We start from the raw sequence: 23939 nt of genomic DNA, 5'->3' as shown, positions 1-23939 counted from the left end.
TGAAGACACTGCAGTGGCGCTGCTTTTGGCGTCAGAAAGAAGTTACAACCACAGGTGTCACAATTGCTGTAGGTCTGTTAAAGCACTCTTGCTTCTGTCAGATTCCAAAGGAAAGAACCCCCCGTTGCTTCAGGCCACCCCACAGGGCCACCGGGAGGCCCTGGGAAACCGCATGCACATCCACTTACGCTAAAGCAGAACTGCACCACCACCAGCGTTCACTTTGTTTTCCATAAGCACGCTCTGCGCTCAGCAGTTCATTCCAGCAGCCGGAGGATTGCATACACCATCCTTCATGCTACCACCTTACAGCACCGGCTCAGTTTCTGACTTCTACTGAAGTCCAAAGCCCTTTATAAAATACATGCGCATCCAGGAAACTGCCACCCTTCAGCAAAATAAGCCAGCAAGCGATGCAAAAGTGGTGTGAGACAGATCTGCAAGCTGAGCACGGAGCCGCGGCCGCAGTGCACGTGCTGCAGCAGAGCAGCGGGCGTTCCGCAGCGGGGCCCATCACTAACAACTCCCCGTGGCTCCAACACGCAGCGGGGGGAGCGAAGCAGCACTGAGCCACAGAGCACAGCTTCTGTTTCAGCACAGATCTGCTGCAGAACACAGAACTGGAAAAGAAAGAACAGGGAAAGCAGCTTTGGACAAGTCAGGCGCTCTTTTCCTTTACAAGTCACTTTCTTTACTATAGAGTTTCTGCTTCACGCTCACCGTTTCTCCTAACAGAGGGCTTGTGCTCTTACCCTGTTCAACATTTTGTTTGAGAGAATGATAATTAGGAGGTTAAGGCCAGATTAATCCTATGAATACATTTCTAGATCGCAGCTTTTCAGCAATCTCCTTTTTGCCTGCGGGACTGCAGGGATCCCAGCACAATGTGCTCTTGCTCCTCGGAACACCCAAGCCTCACGCGGACCGGAGCTGCCTGCTCCTCTCACGAGTCGCTCTTAGCACAGAGCATGAGCCGAGGCACGCTGCTGCCAGCGAGGTTCCACCCTGCTGTCCTTGTTCCGCAATTGAGCTCAGAACAGAAGGAGAATGCAGCCAGAGAAAGCAACACAAACGCAAGCCTTAGCAGAGCGCCGGCTTTCCTGAGCAGCGAGACTCTCCAGGACTGAGCCTCATCTTAGCAAACAAGGAGTTACAGGCACACTGGTGCAAAGCCGTTGCACGCGCACTAGCGGTCAGCCTCTCCATGCTCATCTTAAACACATGAATTTACTAGAAGTGCAGATGTTCTCCTCATAGGAAGTTGGTTTATTAGTGAGGTACTATCTTTACATTCAGAAGGAGGAAATTCAGACCGGTTCACAGGAACAAGCTGCTAAACGATGAAAGAAGACAACAGCCACGAGCCGAGTTCCAGACAGAAGCACCACGAGCTTTGCTTTCATTCTCCCACCGCACGTACAATCCTTTTCAGTGCAGCATTCCTACTTTATCGCGTGGTTTTATCAGTATCTGACAGCTGTACACAACTAGAAATGTTCTCATATCAAAAGACAACAGAAGGAAGGTGTCTCCGTGTCACCCGCAGTCCATCACATCCCTCGCGTGGACACGCGTAACCCCGCTCACTTCTGTGCTCCTCAGAACACACTTTCTCCAAAAACCACACGGTAGCTTCAAGTAAATTTCCAATCCATCTCACGCCGTATTATTTTGTTGTGACGTGTTTCTTAGTTTTTAATTAAAAAAGCTATGAACGTTTTGTTTGTTTTTAAAGGGACGGGTCAGGAGAAGAGCAGAGGGGCGGCAGCGGAGAAGTAATTAAGAGATTATACAGACTGATAGCCAGTACGACTTTTTCTTCTTCCAATGATATAAGATATAAAGACAAGAATGATAAGGAAGCCCAGTGCCATGCCAACTGCGACTGGAATAAGAAAGTTGAGGTCAGAATCAGCAAAGCATTCTTCAGCTGCAGAAAGAACAAAAAACAGAAACAAAAAAACAAAAAGGGAAGTGAGAACAAATTAGTAAAGGAAACCAAGTGTCAGAAACCAAGTAAAGCAAGGAGCAAAGACACTCAACGCTTCTGAGAACAGCGCGTTCCATACATGATACATTTGAAATAAAATCAGTATTGAGCGGAGAACGGATACAAAGACTCTTCAAACACATACTAGCACATTGTTTGCACTGGTAAAACTCTTCCTGCAATTTCTACGTTACCTTTCACCTTGCTTTGCTGCGCTCACAGATGCACCAGGGATGCGCGGACGAGGCAGCGGGCTGAGCACGTGTGGGCCACGCACAACTCAGTTAACAGCAACAAAGTGACATAAAACACAGGCTGGTACAGCGCTGCCTTACCAAGAGGTTCCCCAACCCCCCCAACCACTCCCATTTCTTGATGCTTTGGACATGCAGACAGCGAACAGGCAGCAAACCAACTCCTCAGGACTCCCCAGGACAGCCCAGGGACGCGTGCTGAGAGCACCGAATGGAAAACACTGAGGGACGCTCTGTTTGGGTGGGTAACTTTATTTATTTTCAATACAAACACAAGAAAAGCGTTGTCGGTGTCAGCTGAGAACGACGCAGGTCTGACTGAAACCAACAGAAGAGAACAAAGAGGAGACAGCTGTAGCACCACAGCGGGTTTCAATACACCAGTTGGAAAGGATGCAACGAACTCCTGAGCGATGCCAACACCCAGTGCAAGCGCTAGTGACCAACGCTGGGAACTCATCCCAAACTCCGTGGTACGCTGCGAGCGCGCACAGAAGCAGGGCTTCGCTTTCTGCACCCATTTCAAGGCAGAGCAGAGCTCTGTGCGCGCGGTGCCAAGAGGAAACACTCAGTGAGATGAGATACCATGGCAGCACGCTGCTCCAGCACTGCAAGGGCGCTCGGCTCTGTGCTTTTGCAGCAGAGCTTTTATTTTTTGCTTGAGTTCATATTAGAACGGAGTAAGCAACACGCTTTGTCAGAAGTGATCAGCTATTGAGTGAATATTTAAGCTATCCGAGCATCTGAACCAGCCTCGGTCTGAACCAGCCTCGGTGATGGGAAGTTTACAGTCCAGCGCAGTGACTTTCCAAGAAAGGCTGTGTAAGGCCTTTTACTCGGAGGTAGGAAAGCAAGAGCACATGGAAGCTCAGCACCTGAGAACACTGAGCTCTGGCAAGCTGAAGGCACCCACTGCCAAGCTGAGCAATGCTCCAAAGCGGGGAAATAGGAGCAGAACTTGTAACTCACACAGAGCCAGGTGAGGTCATTCCAACTGCTGAGAGAAGTGTTTAAGCGTCTCGAAAGAGAAGCTTCAATTGTGCCGTGTGTTCAGGCACCGCGGATCACTGGAGATCAACGCACACAATTTAATTACTACACGCTGGATAATGGCTTATTACTACAAAAGAATTTGCTAGGGACGAAAGGTGCCCAGTAGACAGCAAAAGAAATTCCCTTTTTCTCTTCTTTAAAGGAAGGCAATTGCTGCAACACGGATTGCAATACAGCACCGTTGCAAGACACTAATGGACAGCGCAAAAAGGGTTTAATGCTTGCCACCAGGAACATCCCATCCTTCACCTCTCCCAAGCTTGCCACTGCTGTTGGCCCCCAGCTACCACACACTGCCACTGCACAACTGTTAGAAGCTTCGGAGGAGCGTCTCCAGAGACACGAGTGGACATCAGCTCGTCACCGTGAGCACAGCCCGTGTTCAGGCTGCACAAACGGGGACCGAGCGTTCCAGCCATGGCACTGAGCGTCTGTGATCAAAATAACCAGAAATTTTGGCTACCAAGATTTTTGGGCCTGAAATGAACAGTCATCTTCCCTTTTCATTACAATCATGAGATGCAACTAAGAGCCCATTTTTTTTTCTCCCATTTTCCACGTTTAAGCTATTCCATAGAGAAAACTACGACAATATTTTATTTTTATTTTTTAAAAGGAGGCATTCATTCACCAGCTGAAAAAGAATTCAGGAGGACTACTATCATGGCATCTTTAAGCTAAAAGACCAGAAATCTTGGTATCTCAGAGCAGTTATAATATTTAGTAAACTGTATATAAGGCACAGTCAATAATAATTAAAACATACTGCAGTGTATGATAGATGACATACATTAATACTTCACATCCACAAGCACACATCAAATGCCGTTTCCACAGACCAGAACAAAACCATCTTTATTCATACAATGCCATCGCACGTCTTTACAATTCTGAAACTTGATGTGTAGCATTTTAGAGAAAATGCAATCAGTTCCTCAGTTGATTATGAACCAGGATATACTCTGTGCTATTTGTGAAGAAAATATAAACCACAACAATAAATGCCACATGAGTTCTTAGCCAGGTGCTAGCTTTAATAAGCACTTTGACTGGGCAGAGCTGCTGCTCTGAGTCTTCTGAGATGAGATTTAGTAATTTATTTCAAGAAAGTTAAAACTTTCCCATTTTAAAACTGCTCATATCCAGCATTATGTTGTTTCTTGTGGCCCAAAAAGTAAGCCATAATTACTAGGACAACTAATCCTCCCAAAGCTGCTCCTACTGCTATGGGTACAATGAAGTAGTCCACCTCTGGGCTGCAGTCTTCAGCTAAATAGAAAAAGGGCAAGTTTGAAAAAGAAACGCATTTTAATATACTTAATACCATAATCATGCTCTAATTATCCAGAACAGTTACCCTTTCCCCAGTAGGACATTAAGACAGTCATCTTGTCCTTGTCCTCCTCCCCCTCCCCGAAGTACAGCAGCAACAGTCCCCTTCCCAAGCATCATACTAACAGACCCATCATTCCATCACTTCCTTTGTTGCACAGCTGGTATCTGTATATTACTGCACATTTATTGCTATTGTACATCCCTGGTACACCACGACATCCAAGCTTCCCTTGTGTAGGTACCTACTGCAAATCTCCAGGATGGAGAGCAATGCTAGAGGTATAATTAATCAAAATAGTAATGCTTTAACTAAAAAAAGATTCAGAAAAAGTTACAAAGTCATTACGCTTATTGTAGGACAACAGTGATTCCTGCTCTGCTGCTACTTTCAAGTTCTGTCATAGACTCATCCAGACTGACACGTACCAACGAGCTGATGGCAGCTTGATACCTGCAGTCCCACTGTAGTCTGAGTTCAATTGGATTTACAGCCTTAGGAATGCAAGCTGTTATGCTTTTTATTGAAATATCTGTTCTTCTTCACATTAAAAAGCTTCAGCTGACCTAGCTGATTCTAGGAAGGTAATCATTTTATTTTGTCTTTGGGTAGCAGAGAAGATAGGAAAATTTTAATGATTATATATGCAGCGCAGACTAGAATCAAGAAGGAAGGACATAGGATTACATGGCACTTGTTCCTCCTGTCACATCACCACCGAGTCCACAACACAGGCCAGCAAGGGGGAATGCTGAAGGGAAGCCTAACGCCTCTCACTGCAGGAAAAAAATGAAGCGCTGAGCAGAACTATTTCCAGAACTGGCAGCACAGCCAGGATCACACTGCTTCTGCCCTGGAGGATGAAGCTGCTAACCAGAAGGCCCCTAATGCTTTCCCACTCTCTCTAAACGCAGGGGTTGTTTTACTTCCCAGGATGACTGCAAAAAGAAAAGCCGAACTTTTCACAGCTGTACATCAGCTTAAGATGGCTAGCAGAAATCACACGAGAAAGGTAGCTTGTCTGGAAGGAGCTGCAACTGCCAGAACAGCTTACAAGCAAATTTCTAATGACGAACCAGACTTGTAGCGTTTCAATTAGTACTCAAGTTGTCTTCTGTTAGATGACTGCACCCAAGCACACTTCAGAATGTGCTAAAAAGCAAAACATTAACACACAGGCAACCGAGGGCTCTCTGAGGAGTGCCTTCACAAGTTATACAACAGAGTCTCAGATATAGACTGGTTAAAGTTGGCCTTACTCATTTATTTTCGTTTAAAAAAGATAATACAAGATGTCTACTTTCAAATCGGTTAAAAAATATGAACAAGTTTCCTTAAGAAACAGAACAATCTTTATTATTTAGAGCACAGGTTGAGCAGGTTGACAATTCCCTATGGAGCAACACAGACAGGAAAAGTGGTGGTTTGGTAACAACAGGCAGTCAGGTGAAGCAGATGTTTTAGAACCAGGTATCTGCACATCGGTCTAGGAGTACTTTAACCTCGGCGCCAATACGCTTCCAGATGAAGAGCAGCTTCCAGGTTTTGGCAAGGAGGCATTTAGTTTTGCTGAATTTTTAGTGCAAGGCACTCCCATCTTCTATTTCATCGCTTAAAAACCACGCACAGCTCAAAAATGCAACAATCAGATGAGGACAGTGTGGTGACTACTCCTTAACACAGGTGTACATATATCTGGTGACGCTGAACATCAGTCAGTAAAAAGCTAAAAATCTGTATGAACTTCTGCATTTAAGGATATATTAATATGAAAACCATTAGAGCCACTAGTTGATATATTTTTTTTAATTAAAAAGTAAAGCCTTGAAGTCTGTTTTGAGATTAAACTTAACAGTCGTTCCCCACTTTCATCAAAATGATTTTCAGTAACTGAAGCAAACTTCAAGCTGTAGTCTACAAGCTATAGCCAGCTCCATCCGCCCGTTCTTGCCTCCCTAGCTAGTGGTAAGATGAAACTTTTCACCAAAAAAAACGTTACTGAAAGAAGTGGTTTGTATACAAACATGCCACAGACATCTCTACAACCCTAGAAAACACTAATAAAACACGAAAGCAGCTTTGTTGCAGGCTAAACTCATTCTAAAGGGCACGGCTATTGTTTGTTAAATGACTAGTTTAAGCAGCTTGTGTTATGACATAAGTAAAAAGTCACGCATTGTTTAGAAAAGTTCTTTTTTTCCATGCAATAAAAACTATTACAGCATAAAGAGGACAGAAAAAGGTTGTGCAGCTAGGGTTAGTCTCTACAGAGCTGCAGCTTAAGGACAGTCCATCTGCACTGTGTATTTAAGCTAGTCAGCCTTTCCACGCAGCAGGGAAAATAGGCATAGTGGGTCCATCTCAGACTCGTTTGGCTTCTGCATTCTTAACATTAAGGGAAGCTACGCAGCACACAGTCAAACATAAAGCACATTAAACACTGAGAATGCCAATGGCAGACAGTTGTAATGTGGATTTTGATTAGCAGAGAACCTTTCAAGATGAAGATTTAAAGACAGCTCAAGTTGCAGCAACAGATACTGGCTCATTAAACGAAAGCATCTTTAAGTTACAACGGTCATTCAAAGCAACAAGATAGACCAGTTCTGTGCAAAGTATAAAGTTAAGTGCACTTTAAAGTTCTGGACTATTTAGAATGGTTATTCCCTTTAAATTGATGCCAGCAAAAAAAAAAAACAAAAAAAAAACACCGCATGAATTTAGCAGAATTCTGCCTCAGCTGAATATTTCAGGGGATTGCCACAATGAAGAATTCATGCCTAACAGTTCTTAAAAAAAAAAAGGAAAAAAGAAAAAAAACACTGTTTTTTTTTGAAAAGCATTTGGAAACCGCACCGAATTCTTCCAATACATCCTCCACCTGGCAGGGACAGGTTACCCACTTTGTTTGTACAGCCATGGCATGGGGATAATTCCCAAAACCACCAAGGCTGGAGTAAACTACTCAAACTCCATCAAAGCTAAGTAAGTTACCGCTGCCACTTCAAAAAAATCACTCCATCACCAGCCTGAAGTTCAACTCTATGAAAAACAAAGCTGTTACTGGGCACCATACAATCCTTGGTAAGTACTACATGAGTCAACATGGTGACTAACGCTGGCAACTTAACCCACAAATATGACAACAACTAAGGAATGCAGAGGAGAGAAGCAAGTACAAATCCTATGCAGTTCTGGGTTTTGCCCAATGCACATCAGTTTAGAATGTGTTCTATTTCAGGCTACGATTTGTAAAAAGAAAAAAATAAATCCTAAACATGTCAAGGTTTTGTTCAAAATAAAACCCTTAGCCTAATCATTTATCCAATAGCGATAGCTGACATTTTCGTAACAGCTGTAAGACTCACGTCATCTTCTTGGAGCTGGAAGACTAAAAACGTAGTTCTGCTTCATCTGAGATAAACATTCTCCCCTTGCTTCCCAACTCCCATTAGCTGTTGATAGTATTTAGTCTTAAGTTTTGGGGCTTTTTTGGACTTCGGAACTTGCACTTGCTTCATTAAGGGTGAAATCAGAACAGTGATTACATTTTGATTCACAACGTTTGATATCCAGCATAGCTTTTTCTTCTGCCAATTATGTAAGCAATCACTATAATGACAATCAAGCCAGCAAGTGCAGCACCAACTACAATTGGGATTAGGATGGTGTCATCATCCAGCGAACACTCCTGGGCTGTAGATAAGAAAAAGGTTGCAACAAGGAATAAATAAAGACAGAATACTTGCCAAGCGTGGTATAAAAATCTATTTTCCTTAACATGAAGATGCTCAAAATCAAGAATTTTTACAGGTTCATACTAAGAACAAACTGCAGAGTTCTCATGTGTATTTCTAGCACATGCTAAGCATTATAAATCATTTTGCACATTTGATAAACAAGCTAAAGGAAGTGGCCTGGTGTATGAGCTTTCACGTGCACAAAATCTGTACAAGACAAGGGAGCAGCTATTCCATTGCTAAGACAGAACAAGGCTTATCTATTTCATGCTTAAGGCAAGTCTGGTGCATTTACTGATTAAGAATAAAGCAGCCTGGATTCGGTGTTGAGAACATAGCAAGAACCGTTACAGTGAGGTGGAACCACTAATTGTGAGGAAGAGGAGGAAGCTAGCTGCAACTAGAAATACAGGGTACAATGGCACTATAACTCTTCAGAGCATATTATTGTAAATGTTGGTCACCCTGCATACAATCTGGAGAGTTAACTTACCTCTCCCTAGGGAAAAAAAGAGCTCAAAAATCCGCACCCAGACTATTTGTCTACAGATTAATCTGCAAGTATTGTTACAAAACACAAGGACCAAGATATGCTAAAGATTATTCATAAGTTCATTTAAATCTTTCCAGTTTTCCCCAGACACGACTAGGATAATGAAGCAAACAACACCCTGGAATGTTTCTTCTGTCCTGGATATACAAGAGTGTTTCCAGAAGAAACTCAGTTCCTTTTTCTGTAACATTCCTATTCCTTAGGAATGTTAGACCTTCTTTAGACCAATAGGTCTGAAGAATTACCTGAAGTTGTTAAAGATCACTTCCACTTAAGTTCTGTCCCATTTTCTTATGTATTCATGCTACAAAAAGCTACATGTTAAGATGTCAGAAGTCTTCTAACCCATGCGATGCTAAGGCCCTCTTCAGCACCGCTAGCTCCTTCAAGAGGGGAACTGAAAAACTCAGCAGACTTGGTTTTTTTGTTGTTGTTGTGGTTTTTTTTTTTTAAACATACTGAGAACAAAGCTGACAACCTTCCCTGAACTTGAACGTCAGTCTCAGAAGTTTAGTTACACGTATATAAAAAAATACACTGGGGCAAAAGCTTAAAAAAAAGTACTTATGGCCAGCTCTGGTACTTTCTAGCAAGTAAGAATTTCACAAGCATTTCAAGAATTAGCACAAAAATAAAATAACTTACCTATTGAGAATTTATTTTCTTTCACAAGGAATGGTTGAACCCAGAGGTTAAAAGTATGTACTTGAAGATCTTCGTTAATCTCCAGAGTTTGCTCTTTGTGGCACATATAAGAATTACCGAGGGAAGCATCCCATTTGGTGAAGTTGTTGTTATCTGCAGTTAAAATGACTAAAAAAAAAAAAAAGGGAAAAAGGAAATTTCCATGCCTACTTTAAAAACAAGAAACATGCTAATACATTCATAAGACCGAGGAGCTGAATCTAGATGGACCAGCTTTTCAGGTTTGGCTACTCTAAAATACAAAGCAGTCTGAAGTTTGATTGGCCTGCTTACCTTCACTGCCTGGCTTCTTTCAGATATTTGAATACTTAGCAGTAGCCTGTCCTCCATAAAGATATGACACTAGGCTTTTCTCATACCTTCACTCATCCCAACACAGAAGAAGTGCAAGCACTTCAGCGCTCTTTATTTGCAGTAGCTGTGACAGCTTTAAAAATATATATATTTCTGATTTGGAAGAAAAAAGGAATGCTTGAGTTTTTGATGGACTGGACTCTTCTCCAGTGTTGAGCAGAAGCGGCAGGAAGATACGACACCATTTTCAAGCAAAGACAACGGCTGCTTTAGGAAAAACAAAAAGCTTCACAGTTGACAAAATTTATTTTGTACCTCAGAATATTACATTACTGAGAACTGTAATGTAAGAGAAGCCTTCTCAATTTACGTTTATCAAAAAGAGGCTCTGTTAGCAGAAGTCTCAGCACAATCCTACGTTGCTGTTTCAAATAACCCTGGTGATCATTTGTGCTGGTTACTTTTGTTCGTACCAGCTAAAAGACATAGATGTAGGAAGTAACAGTGAGCACGAGCAGTATTTTGATCAAAAGTATCTGATTAAATGTAGCAATTGAACTAAAGCTTACATTCACTTTAAATGCAGGTATTACTTACCAGAACCATTCTGATGGTTGAGCAGTGTAACGTTCACCTCTTTCAGATAAAATTTTTGTACGCTTGCATTCTGTTTAACAAGCAAGAACCAACTGTCAGTGTGTCATTCTGCATTTTCAATTTTAATAACGTGTTTCCAATGTTTAGTACATTTACCATAGTCCTACATTTCCCCACAACTTCATCCCAATTACCCATTTGCTCTGAGGCAAATGGCAGTCAGCTAGACAGCCTCACTTCCTTTATGGGAACAAATCAGGAGCAAGTTGCAGGATTTAACCACAAATGCTCATCACGCAATGCTGTTAAAGCAGAAACTTAAAGCAGAAGTTACTTACAACAATGAATGTGAAATCTATTAACGTCTTATTTCCATCATTCAATTTCAGAGTAGCTGATGTGTTACCACAGGTCCCATCTGCACGAGTTGTTTTCGGATCGATATTGATCAGAAGATGCTGAAATACATACATACCATGTCAAAGGAGCTCAGCTAACATTAGGAATCTATCATGTATCTATTATTTCAGTTAGCAGCAGCCTTACACTAGAAAAGCATGTAATCAAGGAGAAGACAGCACAAAGACCAAGTCCAGCTACTACGCAACCAAAGCTGCTTGAGTTACTTTCCATGCTGGTAACACTGAGACAAATTGCCCTGTGGAGTTTCACTTCCACTTAAAAAGGATAGATAAATAAATAAAACGAAAGGTCAGGGCATTTGTCTTTTGTGCACCTAGAACAGCTTAGCTGCTTAGCTTTGGCTCCCTCTGTGGGAAAAGGCAGCGGCTGCAGGCCCCAGGAGCCTAAGAAAGTTCCAGGCTTTCAACGAGCTGATAGGTACTCCTAGTAACCAGTTACATTTGATCAAGGTAAGGGTTTGCAGCTAACTGGGTATTGGGCCTCAGAATTATCCTGTGGTCAGAGAGGTGTCCTGTACACTTGGAAGCAGTTCTGGACAGCCAGCAGTGTACCAGGCAAACACTCTGCACTCACACAAAAAGACCACAGCAACCCTTCTGTTGTTCTTCATCAACTCCAACGCAGCCAAGTGAGAGGTGCTGCACCTCAGGGCAATCTAAAACACCAGTACAGATTGAGGACAGCTTCCTGGAGAAGGATGCGGGGGTACTTATGAATGAAAAACTTTGAATGAGCCAGCAATGCACACCCACAGCCCAGAAAGCCAAGTGTATCCTGGGTTGCATCAAAAGTGCAGCCAGCAGAACAAGGGAGGTGATTCTCTCCCTCTACTGTACTCTTATGAGACTCCATCTGGAGTACTGCACTGCACCTTGGCATCCCCCAGGACAAGAAGTACATGGATCTGCTAGAGTGAGTCCAGAGGGCTATGAAAGTGATCAGAGGACTGGAGATATGAAGACAGGCTGGGGTATCTGGGGTTGTTTAGCCTAAAGAAGGCTCAAAAGACCTTATCGCAGCCTTCCAGTACTTAAAGGAAGCCCACAAGATGGGGAAAGACTTCTGACCAAGTTACGCAGCGATAAGACAAAGGGTAACTGTTTTAAACTAAAAGAGAGTAAGTAAGTTCAGATTAGATGCAAAGAAGAAATTCTTTACTATGAAGGTGGTGATGTACTGCCCAGAGAAACTGAATGCCCCATTCACGGAGGCATTCAAGGCCAGGCTGGGTGGGGCCTGATCCAATGGAGCTGTCCCTGTCCATGGCAGGGGAGAGTTGGAACTACATGAGCTACAAGGTACTTTTCAACCCAAATCATTCTATGATTCTACTCCACAATTTGAAAACATAAGAGAGGCACCTTGTCTCGGGAAACATTCAGCTGCAGCCCCACAGTAGCCAGAAGACAAGTTTTATTTCCAGTTTTGAGAGAATAGTTTCCTGTGACTGGATTCTCAGCAGGTTTGGCAGTGGTGGTTGGAGCAGGTGAAATGGTGGTAGAGGCAGTAGTTACATTGGCAACAGTAGGCAGAACAGTAGGTGCAGAAGTAGGTGTATCAGTATGACATCTAAACTCTGAAAAGAAGGTTTAATTGCCATTTCAGTGACGACGTTTTTATTAAGGCTTATGACTGAGAGGTTATTTTGATACAAATACCAATTCCTAAGTTGAAATCTAAGCTCAATGGCAATCTGCTCATCACCAAGCGAAGAGTCTCCAACTCAGCACTATGGCACAGTACTCCAAGCAATTAACAGCTGCAATTTTTTCTAAGAAATTCTACGTTGCTCACAGTTTTAAATCCACGTACCACAAACAATACTACTTCTCTAATACACTGAAGCATAACACATCCACAAAAGTAAATGTTAGTGCTTATAAAACTGTGATACGTGTAATTTAAGTAAACAATCTGATATGTAGCAGGATGATAGGCTGGTCTCGTCTGACTAGTAGAGCTACGAGACAACAAGCTACCGCAGGCTTTATATTATTTAAATGAAAAAGCAGAGAATTTTCCTCTGAAAACAGAAAGCAATCAGTCGAAAAACCTCCAAGCTCAAATGATGTAGTCCGCAGCAACACTTCTGGAGTGTTTAATACCCTCAAATGCACTCTTTATTAGAATACTGCTTTAGCATGGGAACATCACTACACATGACTGGATTTGCTCTATGGATATCTTTTTTTCCAGGAACAAGGAACAACATCGCTGAAGATATATATATATATATACACACACACACTATTCAACATGGCACATGTTAGAACTGTTGGATTTTTTTTCTTTATTACTGGGTTTCACTCCCTGCACTAAGATGCAATACAGAAAAAAGCCCATTTACAATTTGAAGCACTCACCTTTTTTACCAATTGTGCCATTCTGAACAAAAGGCTGCACAGTAACATTCCAGAAAATCTGCATTACGTTTTCTACTTCAAAAAAGGTAGTATGATGACACACAAAGACATCATTCAGTTGAATTGGATGCATACCATCCTTTACAACAATTGTAACCGGTCCTACAAATAAAAACAAATATTTTAATGCCTTGTTTACCACAAGAACATTTACAGGTAGCGTTACATTTTCTATAATTCATAAGACAAAGAAATAATAGGAACTAAGTCTAACCTCTCTTGAATGTTTCACCCAAGTGCCCTGACCTGATGTGACACAGAGAAGTCTTTAGAAAGGAGAACTCCAAGTCTTTCTTCAAGAAAAAACCCTATTGGTTGGATTAAGTACACACAGAAAGCCTAACACTTTTTGTTTTGTTAGGCAGAAGGTGAACACATAGAAATCAGTCTTCTCTTTGCCTGTTATGTGCTAGCAGCACATCCCCCATTAAGGCTGTTCAAACGGTTAACCTTCCCCTTCTGTTCCACTTAAAGGCACTAGTTAGTTAAGCTAACTTAAGGCACTAGTCGACCCAACTAGTCTGCACTCTTATCCAGTGCGCAGGTACTATGAGCAGCAGCAGCAATATGGCATTGAAGTCGTTAGATACATTCTTAGTACTTCAAACTTTGGAAAAGCCAAGCAAGGTCAGGGACACTGGATAATGTTACCTTGTCTTTTAGCATCAGGAAAGACAGCAGTATCGCCGGTATTGTAGGTAAATGTGATAAACTCAGCCTGGTAAGTTTCGTTGTTCTTTGTGAAGTTAATGCTCCAAGAGTGACCATCTCCAAACTGCACTGCCACAAGCGCAGCTTGTGTGTCATTGCCACAGACACTCCCGTTGTGTGTCACAGGGGATGTCAACTCCAAGCTTGCATTTTTCTAGAAGAAAAAAAAGTTTGCCCTATTTTCAGATAGCCCTTCTTCCCCAAGACAACCTTCTAAACCTGCTGGAGTTAGATGGAACCTTCCACAAGATCAGTAAGATTATTTCAGGCTTTTCCACCGTTTTGTAGAATAACCCACCAGACACCTGGCTCACAAGGGAGCCACGTCAGATCTGAGTACAGAATTACAAATTTAACCTGGCTGATAAACTCCACTATGCCAAAGCACAATTAGCATTCACTGTTTAGTTTAAGAATCCTGCCACAATGATAAATAAAACCCACCAAGTTTGACCAGTATGCTTTCTAAGTGCAGTAGGGCACCTGTCAGTTATTTGTATTATTAATTGAGAACTTATTCTTTTCAATGGATGTTTAGGAATACTCTTAGTAATTGCCTTTATCAAGAAAAATCAATAAACTAAATATAAAATGTATCAAATTGTTTTATCCCAGACTAAATACAATTCTCAACAAAAGCTAGCTCCAAATACTTACATAATCACTGCTGTTTGTTTCATATTTTATCAAGAATTTCATCATCCATTGTGCGTACAAGCATGTAACATTAGAGGCATCCTTTAGATCTACTTCCACTGCATAGGACTGGAAAAAACCTGTAAGATACAATTACTAGCCATTAAGACATAGACTTTACGTTCATTGCAAAGTAGCAAATTATTTCAGACTGGATTCTCTATATCAGACACTGAATTGATAGGCAGATATCTAACACATGTTAAAACTAGGAAGCCTGTCATGAAGTTATCAATGCTAAATAAAAATTGAAAGGATAATTTATAGTCTACTTGCCTGACCAAGGCCAACAATTCAAATGAGCATTAGCTTTCTGCTGACTGAAACTGAGTAAACCGAACTGCACGAACACAGCATTTGGAACAATGTAGTGCTTGTCGACCAGAGTCTCTGTGTTGTTTCATCAGTGGTATGACTTCAGCTGACCTCTAAGAAAGATCAGTGTGCTTTCATTGCATTTCTACAATTTCTGGCTCAAAGGACATGGATGTTAAATTTTATTCAAGGTTTTAGAGAACTCATGATAGTTGGATTTTTAACCCGGTCTGACTCTCAACACAGAGATTTCATCCTAGTAGTCACTTCTCACTTGGCTTTGTTCACCGTTCCCAGTTTGCCACAGTTCTGTAAAACAGACTTGTCAGAAGTATCAGAAGCATCATTCCTGACTAACATAAGGTTGATGTTTGTCAGGCTCACTTCCTTAAAGTGATGGTAACTATGATCACACAGTTCTCTTCAATAGCCATCTGAGTTTTTCACCCCTCAACACACAAAAGCCACGGTACTTCACACTTTGCATCATGCTTTACCTTGACATAAAGGGCTCCCTCCCTGCCCCATACCAGTTCTCTCTTCTACCAGCAACATAAAGCTCAGCACACAAGACAGCTGGCTGTAACAGCATTCAAGCACAGCCTGCGTTGGTTATGCTGCTTGGAGCACCTTCTGTAACAAGCATCCAAGGTACAGCCAGGAGAAACTTGACTGTGTTGACTCTGAAGCAAACTGTGCCCAATACCACACCATTAATTTATCAGTGCTAGAACCCTAACATAACTATTGGGTTGTAAGAACACTTCAGACCAAGGACAAAGCAGTAAATGAGGGTTTTCACATGGTTTATTCTAGACTTGAAGCACTAAACCTCAAGGAGTTTTAGCTTCAATGGTGGCAGCAAATACATCATCCCACCTGACCAAGCACAACGCCTGGCAGTGCCACTTAAGTGTCACATTAAGTAATCCAGGCCATACTCTATTTGTTTGCAACAGGCACATGAACGTGCACCCTGTCCCCAACAGCTCACTGAACAACTTATTAAGTAAGCTCTAAGAGCTCTTGTTGCAACAGCCATACTTAGTTTTGGTTTTCTCTGACCTCCTAATACAGGCTCCAACCGCACCAACAGAAGCAGCCTTGGTATCCATCCTCTCCCCAGCCATTTGCAGGAAGCTAAGCTCTGTTTTGCTGCTCTCAGAAGGACACCATCCCTGAGAAGCTTAAGGCACATCAGAACTTCAGCTGCAGCAGCGCAGTCCATCACAGCTCACCTGCAGCCTGCTCTTGGGGAAAGCTGTTCTGGTGCCACTGTGTTTGGCATGCCAACTTCAGCACAGCGCAAACTCAGACTATGTCAGAAGGGCAACGCAACGTTTTGGCATCAAAAAGGAAGCAGAAGATGCCTTGTATCACACGTGATTTCTGTGTGTACTTATTTTCATCTATTATTCCTCCAGACCGTCAATTGGAATAAAGACAGTTTTGACAGAACTGGAACTACCTACTCTCTCAGGTTGTTTTCCAGATTTCTGGAGTTTTCTGCTTAATAATCTTGAAGATAAACAACACCTAAAAATTCAAAGAACACCCAGTTCCTCACCCTGCAGGCATGGCTGCCAAAAAGCAAACAAACAGAAAGACCAAACCAACCCAAAAAACAGTCCTGTGTATACATAACACCTGCCAAGTACAAAGCAGGAGGCACCTGAAAGCAAGCAAGCTGCCTTCTGCGTAGACTTCCAAATGTTGTCATTCATGAACAGCTGGACGAAGGCCACCGAAAAATTCAGTCTGAATTTTACTTATGAGAATTCTGACCAGGGTGGAACCCTGCTCCCTCTTCAGACTGACAGAGAACACGTGGGAAAGCCAGCGATAAGAACTACCAAACGCCACAGGAATCACGAGGTTCTTGACTGCGGAAAATAAAACATATGTAACAACACATGAAGAACAGCAGCACATCTGAAGCGCCTTATTTCTATGCAGCAGAAAACTCTGTTAGGTTCCAGAGCAAGTATCCTGCTCAGGATGGCCACAGCTACCAGGGAGATCCTCAGTAAGCAGGGTAACAGATAGAAGCAGTACATCTCATGCCCAAGCATGGCACCCAACAGTAAAGATTACCTGCACGTTGTGAAAGGAACGGTGCAGCACAGCTTTTAAGAGAGTTACTGTTTGCACAGAGATCTATGGTGCAACCAAGAGATAACAGCCTTGCAATCTGCCACCACACAGCACCAGAACTCCTTGCCAAGAGTCAGTCAGGAGTTCCAGCAACACTAGAACTCTCTCCCTTCTCACCCAAGGAGTGATTTGATACTGTACCTGTCTACCAGCCATTCTAATTTCAGAAAGAACACGGCCAAATCTAAAGTTATGGGCAGCGACTGCAGCCCAGCCAGGCCAGCCGTGGTGCCTGCATACATACACACCCGCAGGCCACATGGCCCAGCATGCCCAGCGACTCCACTGGGCCACAACACACACAGTACAAGAAGAGCATAAACCAAAGAGGATTTTAATATTAATCCCTCAGTAATTTGCTTCGTAATACTGTGATTTTTGTTTAACTTTTCAATGCTATTTTACATTAGCAAGTCTCTTCCACCTTCATAAAAAAAAAAAAAAAAGAGGAAGGAATGTGACATTCTGTTTTTGCTGGGAGTTAGCAGGGGACAGTAGAAGGGAGATATTGTACTGACTGTGACCGAAAAGACCCTCAGAATGATGTAGTATCAGAAGTAATGGGTTAAATAGTACACGACCATCCTCTTTACAGAGAATAGAGCTTGAAAATAACTTCTTCAAAGGTAATATTTCAGCATAGGTGGTATTAAATACAACAGCAAAGAGAAATGCCACACCAAGCAAGTTCATAGGGCAGCCCAGGCACACCCTGACCTACTTAGTGACACCGACAGCAAGTAACTGCAACTGCAAAAACAGGTATTTTTTTGGTGTGTTTTTCCCCAGTAGGCCTTTCTTCCAGATGAAGGAAGAAAATACATGCTCCCCACAGTCTAAAGCATTTGGTCTACCTCGAAATAACTCAAAAGCCACGCAGGCAAAGGTGACAAAGACCAAGCCCAGCTGGCAAGAAGCACAAGCGCAGCAACGGGCTGCGTGAACTGCTGCATTTACAGCACGGAATGGGAAAAACAGAGGCCCCAAAGCACGGGCGCTCTCCTCACCACACGGAGCAGCCCAGCCCGCCTCCTCTCGCTGCTTGCATAACAGCGCCGGGGACAGCAAAGCCCACGGTCACACGGGAGCTTAGGTTTACCAGAAGGGAGCTTGGCTTTCTGCAACCCCCGGTCAGCGGATGCGTTTACGGGGGACGTGGGCGCAGGGCACGAAGGGGCGGTGTTGCTTTGTCACACTCTGCTTTCACCAAAGGCAGCGCTGAGCCCGGCGGGCACTCGGGCGGAAGGCCGCGGCACAACCAGCCGCAAAACGCGGCCGGAGGAAGCGGCCCCAGCGGGCGGTGAGGCACCAGGCGCTCGGACGGAGCGGGTGAAGGATCGATGAGAGCGGAGCGGGGCCGGGCAGCGCCGCTACCGGGGCGGGAAGCGCAGAGAGCAGCTCGGAACGGCCCGTGCTCCCGGCGGCTCCTGTGAGGGAGATGCCTTCCGCAAGCGCGCAGCTCCGCGCATCAGACGCAGAGCTGCAGCAGCGCCTGCCCCGCTCCCGATTGAAGCTTCATTATTTTCCTTTTCTGTTTTTCCCCCATAAGAACAGGAGCCCCACAAGGTGCTGTTTCTCCTCTGCAAGGGCAGGCCCGGGGCTGCCCCAGGAGGCCGCAGGCAGCGGGCTCCTGGCCCCGCTCCGACCCGGGGAGGCTCCGCCCGGCTCTGCTGGGCTCTGCCGGGCCGCGCTGTCCCGCACCGCTCCGCTCCGCTCCGCTCCCGCTTCCCCCGCGGGCCGTGCCTCCCCGGCTGCGCTCCCCCCGCCCTCGGGGCCCATCCCCAGCCGGCCCGCAGCACAGCAGCTGCCCGCGGCCGCGTCACGTGCCCCGGGGACAGCGGCACGCGCCCGCCCGCACAGCCCCCCCACCCCGCAGCGCAGCGCAACGCAACGCGCCCCGCTCACCGCAAGCGCCGAGCAGCAACAGCAGCAGCGCGAGTCCGGCGGGGCAGCGCGGCACGGCCATGCTGCCGGCCGAGGGGCTCTTCCGAGGGGCAGGCGGGCGCGGCGAGAGCGTCGACATCGGTCATGTGAGGGGAGGGGCGGCGCCGCCAATCGCCGCGGCGGAGCTCGATCCCGCGGCTCGCGGATCGGGCGCCCCTCGCGGTGCCGCGGGCGGGCGGATTTTCCCTCGGCGGGCCGGGCTGGCGGGCGGGCCTTCCCGCTTCCTCCGTCTGGGGCGGCCCTGAGGGATGCGTGCCGCCTTTCCCTGCCGGGAACGAGGGGGTTTCTGATCTGAGCCCCTTCCGAGAGCGAGGCTGAGGGGACGCGTGGTGTGTGCAGTGTGGGAGCGCTGAGGGCAGGCGCATCCACCGAGATGCCCGGTGTGAAAAAAAAAAATAACAACAATAAAGAATGGAACCACTTTATTTATTGTACCCGCAATAAATAAAGGGGTGAGAAATGACAGCAGAAATGACCGCCATTGCCTGTCCCGCTGCAGCCATCCCTGCCCGGGGTGACTGGGCAGCACCCCTCATAACCGCCCCTCCGAGCACACGTCTGTCCAGACATCGTTGCGTGTGAATATCAAAGATGTAAAACTTAATGTAATTTCAAAATATACAGAACTAATCTTTTTTATTATTATTATTTTTTCAGCCTCTGGGCTTAATTTACTGAGAAGTTCCCTGACAAAAGGCTCGTTTTTAAGACCCAGGCCGGTGTGTGCTGCGGGCTGCTGGGGAGCGTGGGGTAACAGCAGCAGGGCTGGAAGCACCACCTGAAAGCAGCACTACCCCTGTCCTTCTCTGCTCCATTGGGAAGAACACAGCATTTCAGAGGTTGGCAGAGACCCGCCTCTGCTGCCTTTACATTTCCTCGAGTTTCTTCATTGCTTCTGTGCAAGGTTCTGTTCATAAAGAGTGATTTCTGAGAGAGTTAAGAGCAGTGACATTAAGAGGGTTTGAATATTAGGATAGAGACGCTGACATGGCCTTTCATTAATGGAAGGAGAAGAAAATGTTTGGTATGTTCTAGGCACTTTGTGCTCTGGAATATCACATTTCACATTAACTGGAACAGTTACTTCACGACATGTAGCTTTATTTATAATCATTGGTATATTCAAATATCCGCTTGTTCTGAGCGAAGAATCCCAACTGTTTTGGTCTCCGGCTTATGCAAAGGAAATGGACTGTGAAACAACGAGACCTTCTGCAGAAGGAAGCGGCAGCCTGCCTGCCTTGCCTGCATTATGCCGACCTAGTGGAGTGTGAAATGAAACCAAATGGCACATATCATAACAAGCAAATCAGGTTCTGTTCAACAGCACGGAATGAAATTAGCATCTGGTGTAGGATTAAAAGAACAGGACAGCTTACAGCTTAGTACAGGGAACAATGTATTACTTCTCACCAGAAATAGCTTCATTAATATCAGAGCATGGATTACTCTGTTTGCTCCTGATTGCTTTGCCCTCCCTCTATGCCATATAACTGCTTTCCACGTCTGTTTTGTGCTGTTACATCATTTAACTGTAATATGACTTGTGCAGTTTTTATTCAGGGGTTGCACCATCAGCTGAGATAAATCAAAGTTCCTCCTTGGACCTATGGACAGCGGAGCATGGGCCCAGTCCAGCTTAGAATCATAGAATGGCCTGGGTTGAAAAGGACCTCAAAGATCATCTAGGTTCAACCCCCCTGCTGAGTGCAGGGTTGCCAGCCACTAGACCAGGCTTGCAGTGAATTCAGCACCAAACTGGCTGTAAGAGGAGCTAGCAGAAAGCTGAAGCCTTGGAGTTTGCCCAGCAAATCCTGTGTGCCTCACCCATCAGAGCGTGGCAGCTCTCCACGAAGGCTGTCTGTGGTCTGAACAGCAGCGTGGCCGTGCGCAGTGACACTCTCCTGTGGCCGAGCTGACTGATGGGAGCTGGGGTTTGGCAGTGTTGTCCTTCGAGGGAGAACAGTTGGGCCGTTCCCAAAGCCCATCTTCTGCTCGTAGCTCTGGGAGGAGCCAAGTGAAACTGCACTCCCCTCCCTCTGTTAAGAAATCCTCCAGCTTTCCTTAGGAAAAAATGGTGCTGGCTGAGTTCAGTAGCTGTTCAATTCCCAGTAAGTTCTGTGGAAGGCCGGTATGTTCAGTACTGGCAGCTTCCAGCCTCTGACAATCACCCGTTGTATCTTATTTATAATGAGTAATTTATTTGCACAGTGTTGCAGCTTAAAGGTAGCGGCATTCGTGTGACAGGACGTCAGCAGCGTAAGATCCAGCTCCTGTGGTCAGCTGTTTTCCTCTAACGACAGAGGCCTGAATGATTGTGACTGTGATGCAGAAAAAATGCCTTCCCTTTTGCTTAGAGAAAGAAATGATTTTGCATTTGGCATGGTTTTGGGATCCGCTGACGGGCGTCAAGCTGATCCTGTTTTCCTAAGACACTCCTTCCATTTGCTGCTGGATTTGAACACTGGGATGTTTCTGTACAGCATTCCATTTTTACTGCATGTTCGATGTCACTAATTTTAACAATGTGCTGTCATGTACCGAACACAGATCTGCAGCATGTTCTGATTTCTTATTTAGGAACTGGTTCATAAATTCAAGACTAATTTCAGACAGATAGGCTGTTCTATGGCCTTCATTCACAACACATGCTTGATGTCCAGCACATGCTTAATCCTGGGTGAATCCTTCAGCTGGTTGGATGTGGTGTCTGTAAACAGACTTAATCCAAAGACCTACAAAAAGCAATGGGTGTCAGAAGTGAACCATTTGGTGTTTAATGAAGTGCTGAGAGTCCCAATGTTTCTGATGCTCAGGGCAGAGGAGTACAGCTTACGAAGAAAAGACAAAGAGAATATCAAGGACGTGCAGAAGTTTCTGCTTCATTCCAATTGTTTTTAGGGGTACCAACGCTCGCTGAGGTTCTCCTCCTCGTGCAGCCCCACTTTTTGTGCTGTGCAGCAGAACGGGGATGCGCTGAGATCTGGGCATCTGCATGAAGAGCGGCGTTGCCCAGCACAGCCTGGCAGCGGAGAGCTTCAGGCTGTTACTGGGGGAGCGTGAGGGCCACGGCTCTAAAACAATCGCTTTCTATCTCAACTGTGTGAAAGCTGCGCTTCACTCTCGCTCTGAGCAGATGGCGGTGTTCCTGAGCTGCTGCTTTTCTGGAGGAGGTGGTGGTGGAAAACCAAACCATTAAATGCTGCTGGGCCAGCAAACTGCTGAGTCAAGACTGGGGCAATCACGTGGAATGCCAAAAAAAGAAACCTTTGTGCTGAGGTGAAGGGATCAGAGAGCAGGCTGCAGCAGAACTTCCTGCAAACGCCTGCTGAGAGCTCAGGCTGTGACACAGCTGGAAAAACACGTTCCCAGCCTGCAGGCAGAAGCAAAGGTACAGGAGGCGGCGCTGGGCCACAGGCGAGTTATACAAGCATGCTCAAAACATCATTTTAACCATGTGCTGGCTGGGATATTCTGCCTGTAAGCAGACTTCTGGAAGCCAGGAGCACGGATCAGCAGGTCCTTGGCCAGCCCACTGCTGGCAGCCCTGGCACTGTGAGATGTGGGCAGTGCCGGTGCCGATGGTTTGCGGTACCTGGTGATGCTCAGGAGCAGCCCAGCTGCTGCAGGATATGACATGCATTGCAGCGAGGGGCGGTCAGGCAGCTGGGCTAACAAGCGGCAGAAGATGACACTTGTGCATTTTGTGAGTTATGCCAAATTGCCAGAGTTAGATCTGTTGCACGTGGGAAAAAAAGATAACTATTTTTCAGTAGGTAGGCTGACAACTCCGTGCATTCTGTAGGCTTGTAGCAGCAAAGCAGAAAAACATCAGTACTCAGAAATGTGTGTTTTTAGCTACATATAGGCTGACTTCCTGGGGATACACGCTGGCTTTGGAGCAGAAACTGCTTTGTGAAGATGCTCGGCTTCACGTGCCAGGCACCTCCCACTTCTGCTCTTATGAAAGTGTGTTGGCAGTGACTCGTTTGGAGAAACTTTGGCAGCAGCCTTCATGCTCGAGCTGTATCTAAAGCACAGAGGTGGAGGGGGAATTGCATAACGTAGCCATTATTTTGTCGGGATGCTTTACTGCAGGGCTGCAGCCCTCCCCTGGGACCCAGCACACCAGCGTGACCCCTCTGCAGGCAGCTCCCAGTCACACGCCACGTCCAGCCCTGAGCCAGCGCCTCTCGCTGCCTTGTCCTGAGCAGCAGAACTCGTGTAGGCAGCAGCAGCTATCCCGCTTGGGGCTGTGGGTCTGCCACGTGTTTTTCTAGCTGGGACCTCAGGGATAAAGAGCAAGAAACAAGAGGCGATGCAGAGTGGCAACAGCACAGCGCCCTGCTCCCAGAACGGGCTGGCTGCAGCCCACAGGCCCGGCCCAGCTCCTGTGCTCATCAGATGGAGCAGAACTTCTAGACTCACATGGCTTTGAAAGAACAGCTTCTCATGGTAAAAGATTACTTAAGCATTTTAACACTGAAATACCTCATGATATCTCTGTTTTCCTCCAGCTCTAAAATCGAGGAGCTTCAAGCTGACAAACAGCCTCGTGATTGAAGGAGTTAAGCTGAAGAACACTCATTGCTGAAAGCATAATGTCTGCTGGATGCCAGCTACTTTCCCTAAGCATAAGAGGGCTTTAGTTAGGGCACTGCCCTGTGCTACTTGATTGTAGAAAGATAGCTTTGAAAGTTACTTCTTTTGTGTGTACCTTGATGCCAGCGGGACTTAAGCAGCAGCAGGACAAG

At 45.3% G+C, this 23939-nt stretch overlaps 1 protein-coding gene across 3 annotated transcripts; it reads right to left on the bottom strand.

The window, feature by feature from the left end:
• Positions 1244–19342, bottom strand: LAMP2 (lysosomal associated membrane protein 2). Of its 3 annotated transcripts, none has more exons than XM_021406019.1 (9): positions 19147–19342; positions 14734–14852; positions 14017–14230; positions 13306–13467; positions 12304–12518; positions 10858–10977; positions 10520–10589; positions 9569–9736; positions 1244–1930 (listed from the first exon to the last, which is right to left on the bottom strand). In XM_021406019.1, exons 1-9 carry the CDS (start codon positions 19262–19264, stop codon positions 1788–1790), a joined length of 1329 nt encoding a protein of 442 aa, XP_021261694.1. In that variant the 5' UTR covers positions 19265–19342; the 3' UTR covers positions 1244–1787. The 3 variants fall into 3 exon arrangements, with proteins under 3 accessions (XP_021261694.1, XP_021261693.1, XP_021261695.1); XM_021406018.1 differs by lacking the exon at positions 1244–1930 and adding an exon at positions 3872–4566 and having other exon boundaries at positions 19147–19341; XM_021406020.1 differs by lacking the exon at positions 1244–1930 and adding an exon at positions 5874–8326 and having other exon boundaries at positions 19147–19336.

Source organism: Numida meleagris, chromosome 8 (genome assembly GCF_002078875.1).
Source record: "Numida meleagris isolate 19003 breed g44 Domestic line chromosome 8, NumMel1.0, whole genome shotgun sequence".
Taxonomy (NCBI): domain Eukaryota; kingdom Metazoa; phylum Chordata; class Aves; order Galliformes; family Numididae; genus Numida; species Numida meleagris.
This window is presented reverse-complemented; position numbering and strand designations above follow the sequence as displayed.

Bases quoted from the DNA above. Each gene is read 5' to 3' on its own strand.
- LAMP2 (XM_021406019.1), bottom strand. From the start codon at position 19,264: ATGTCGACGCTCTCGCCGCGCCCGCCTGCCCCTCGGAAGAGCCCCTCG. The intron at 12,519-13,305 runs GTGAGTGCTTCA...CCTTCTTTTCAG, and splicing joins TGGCACAATTGGTAAAAAAG to AGTTTAGATGTCATACTGAT. The intron at 10,590-10,857 runs GTAAGTAACTTC...CTTGTTAAACAG, and splicing joins TAGATTTCACATTCATTGTT to AATGCAAGCGTACAAAAATT.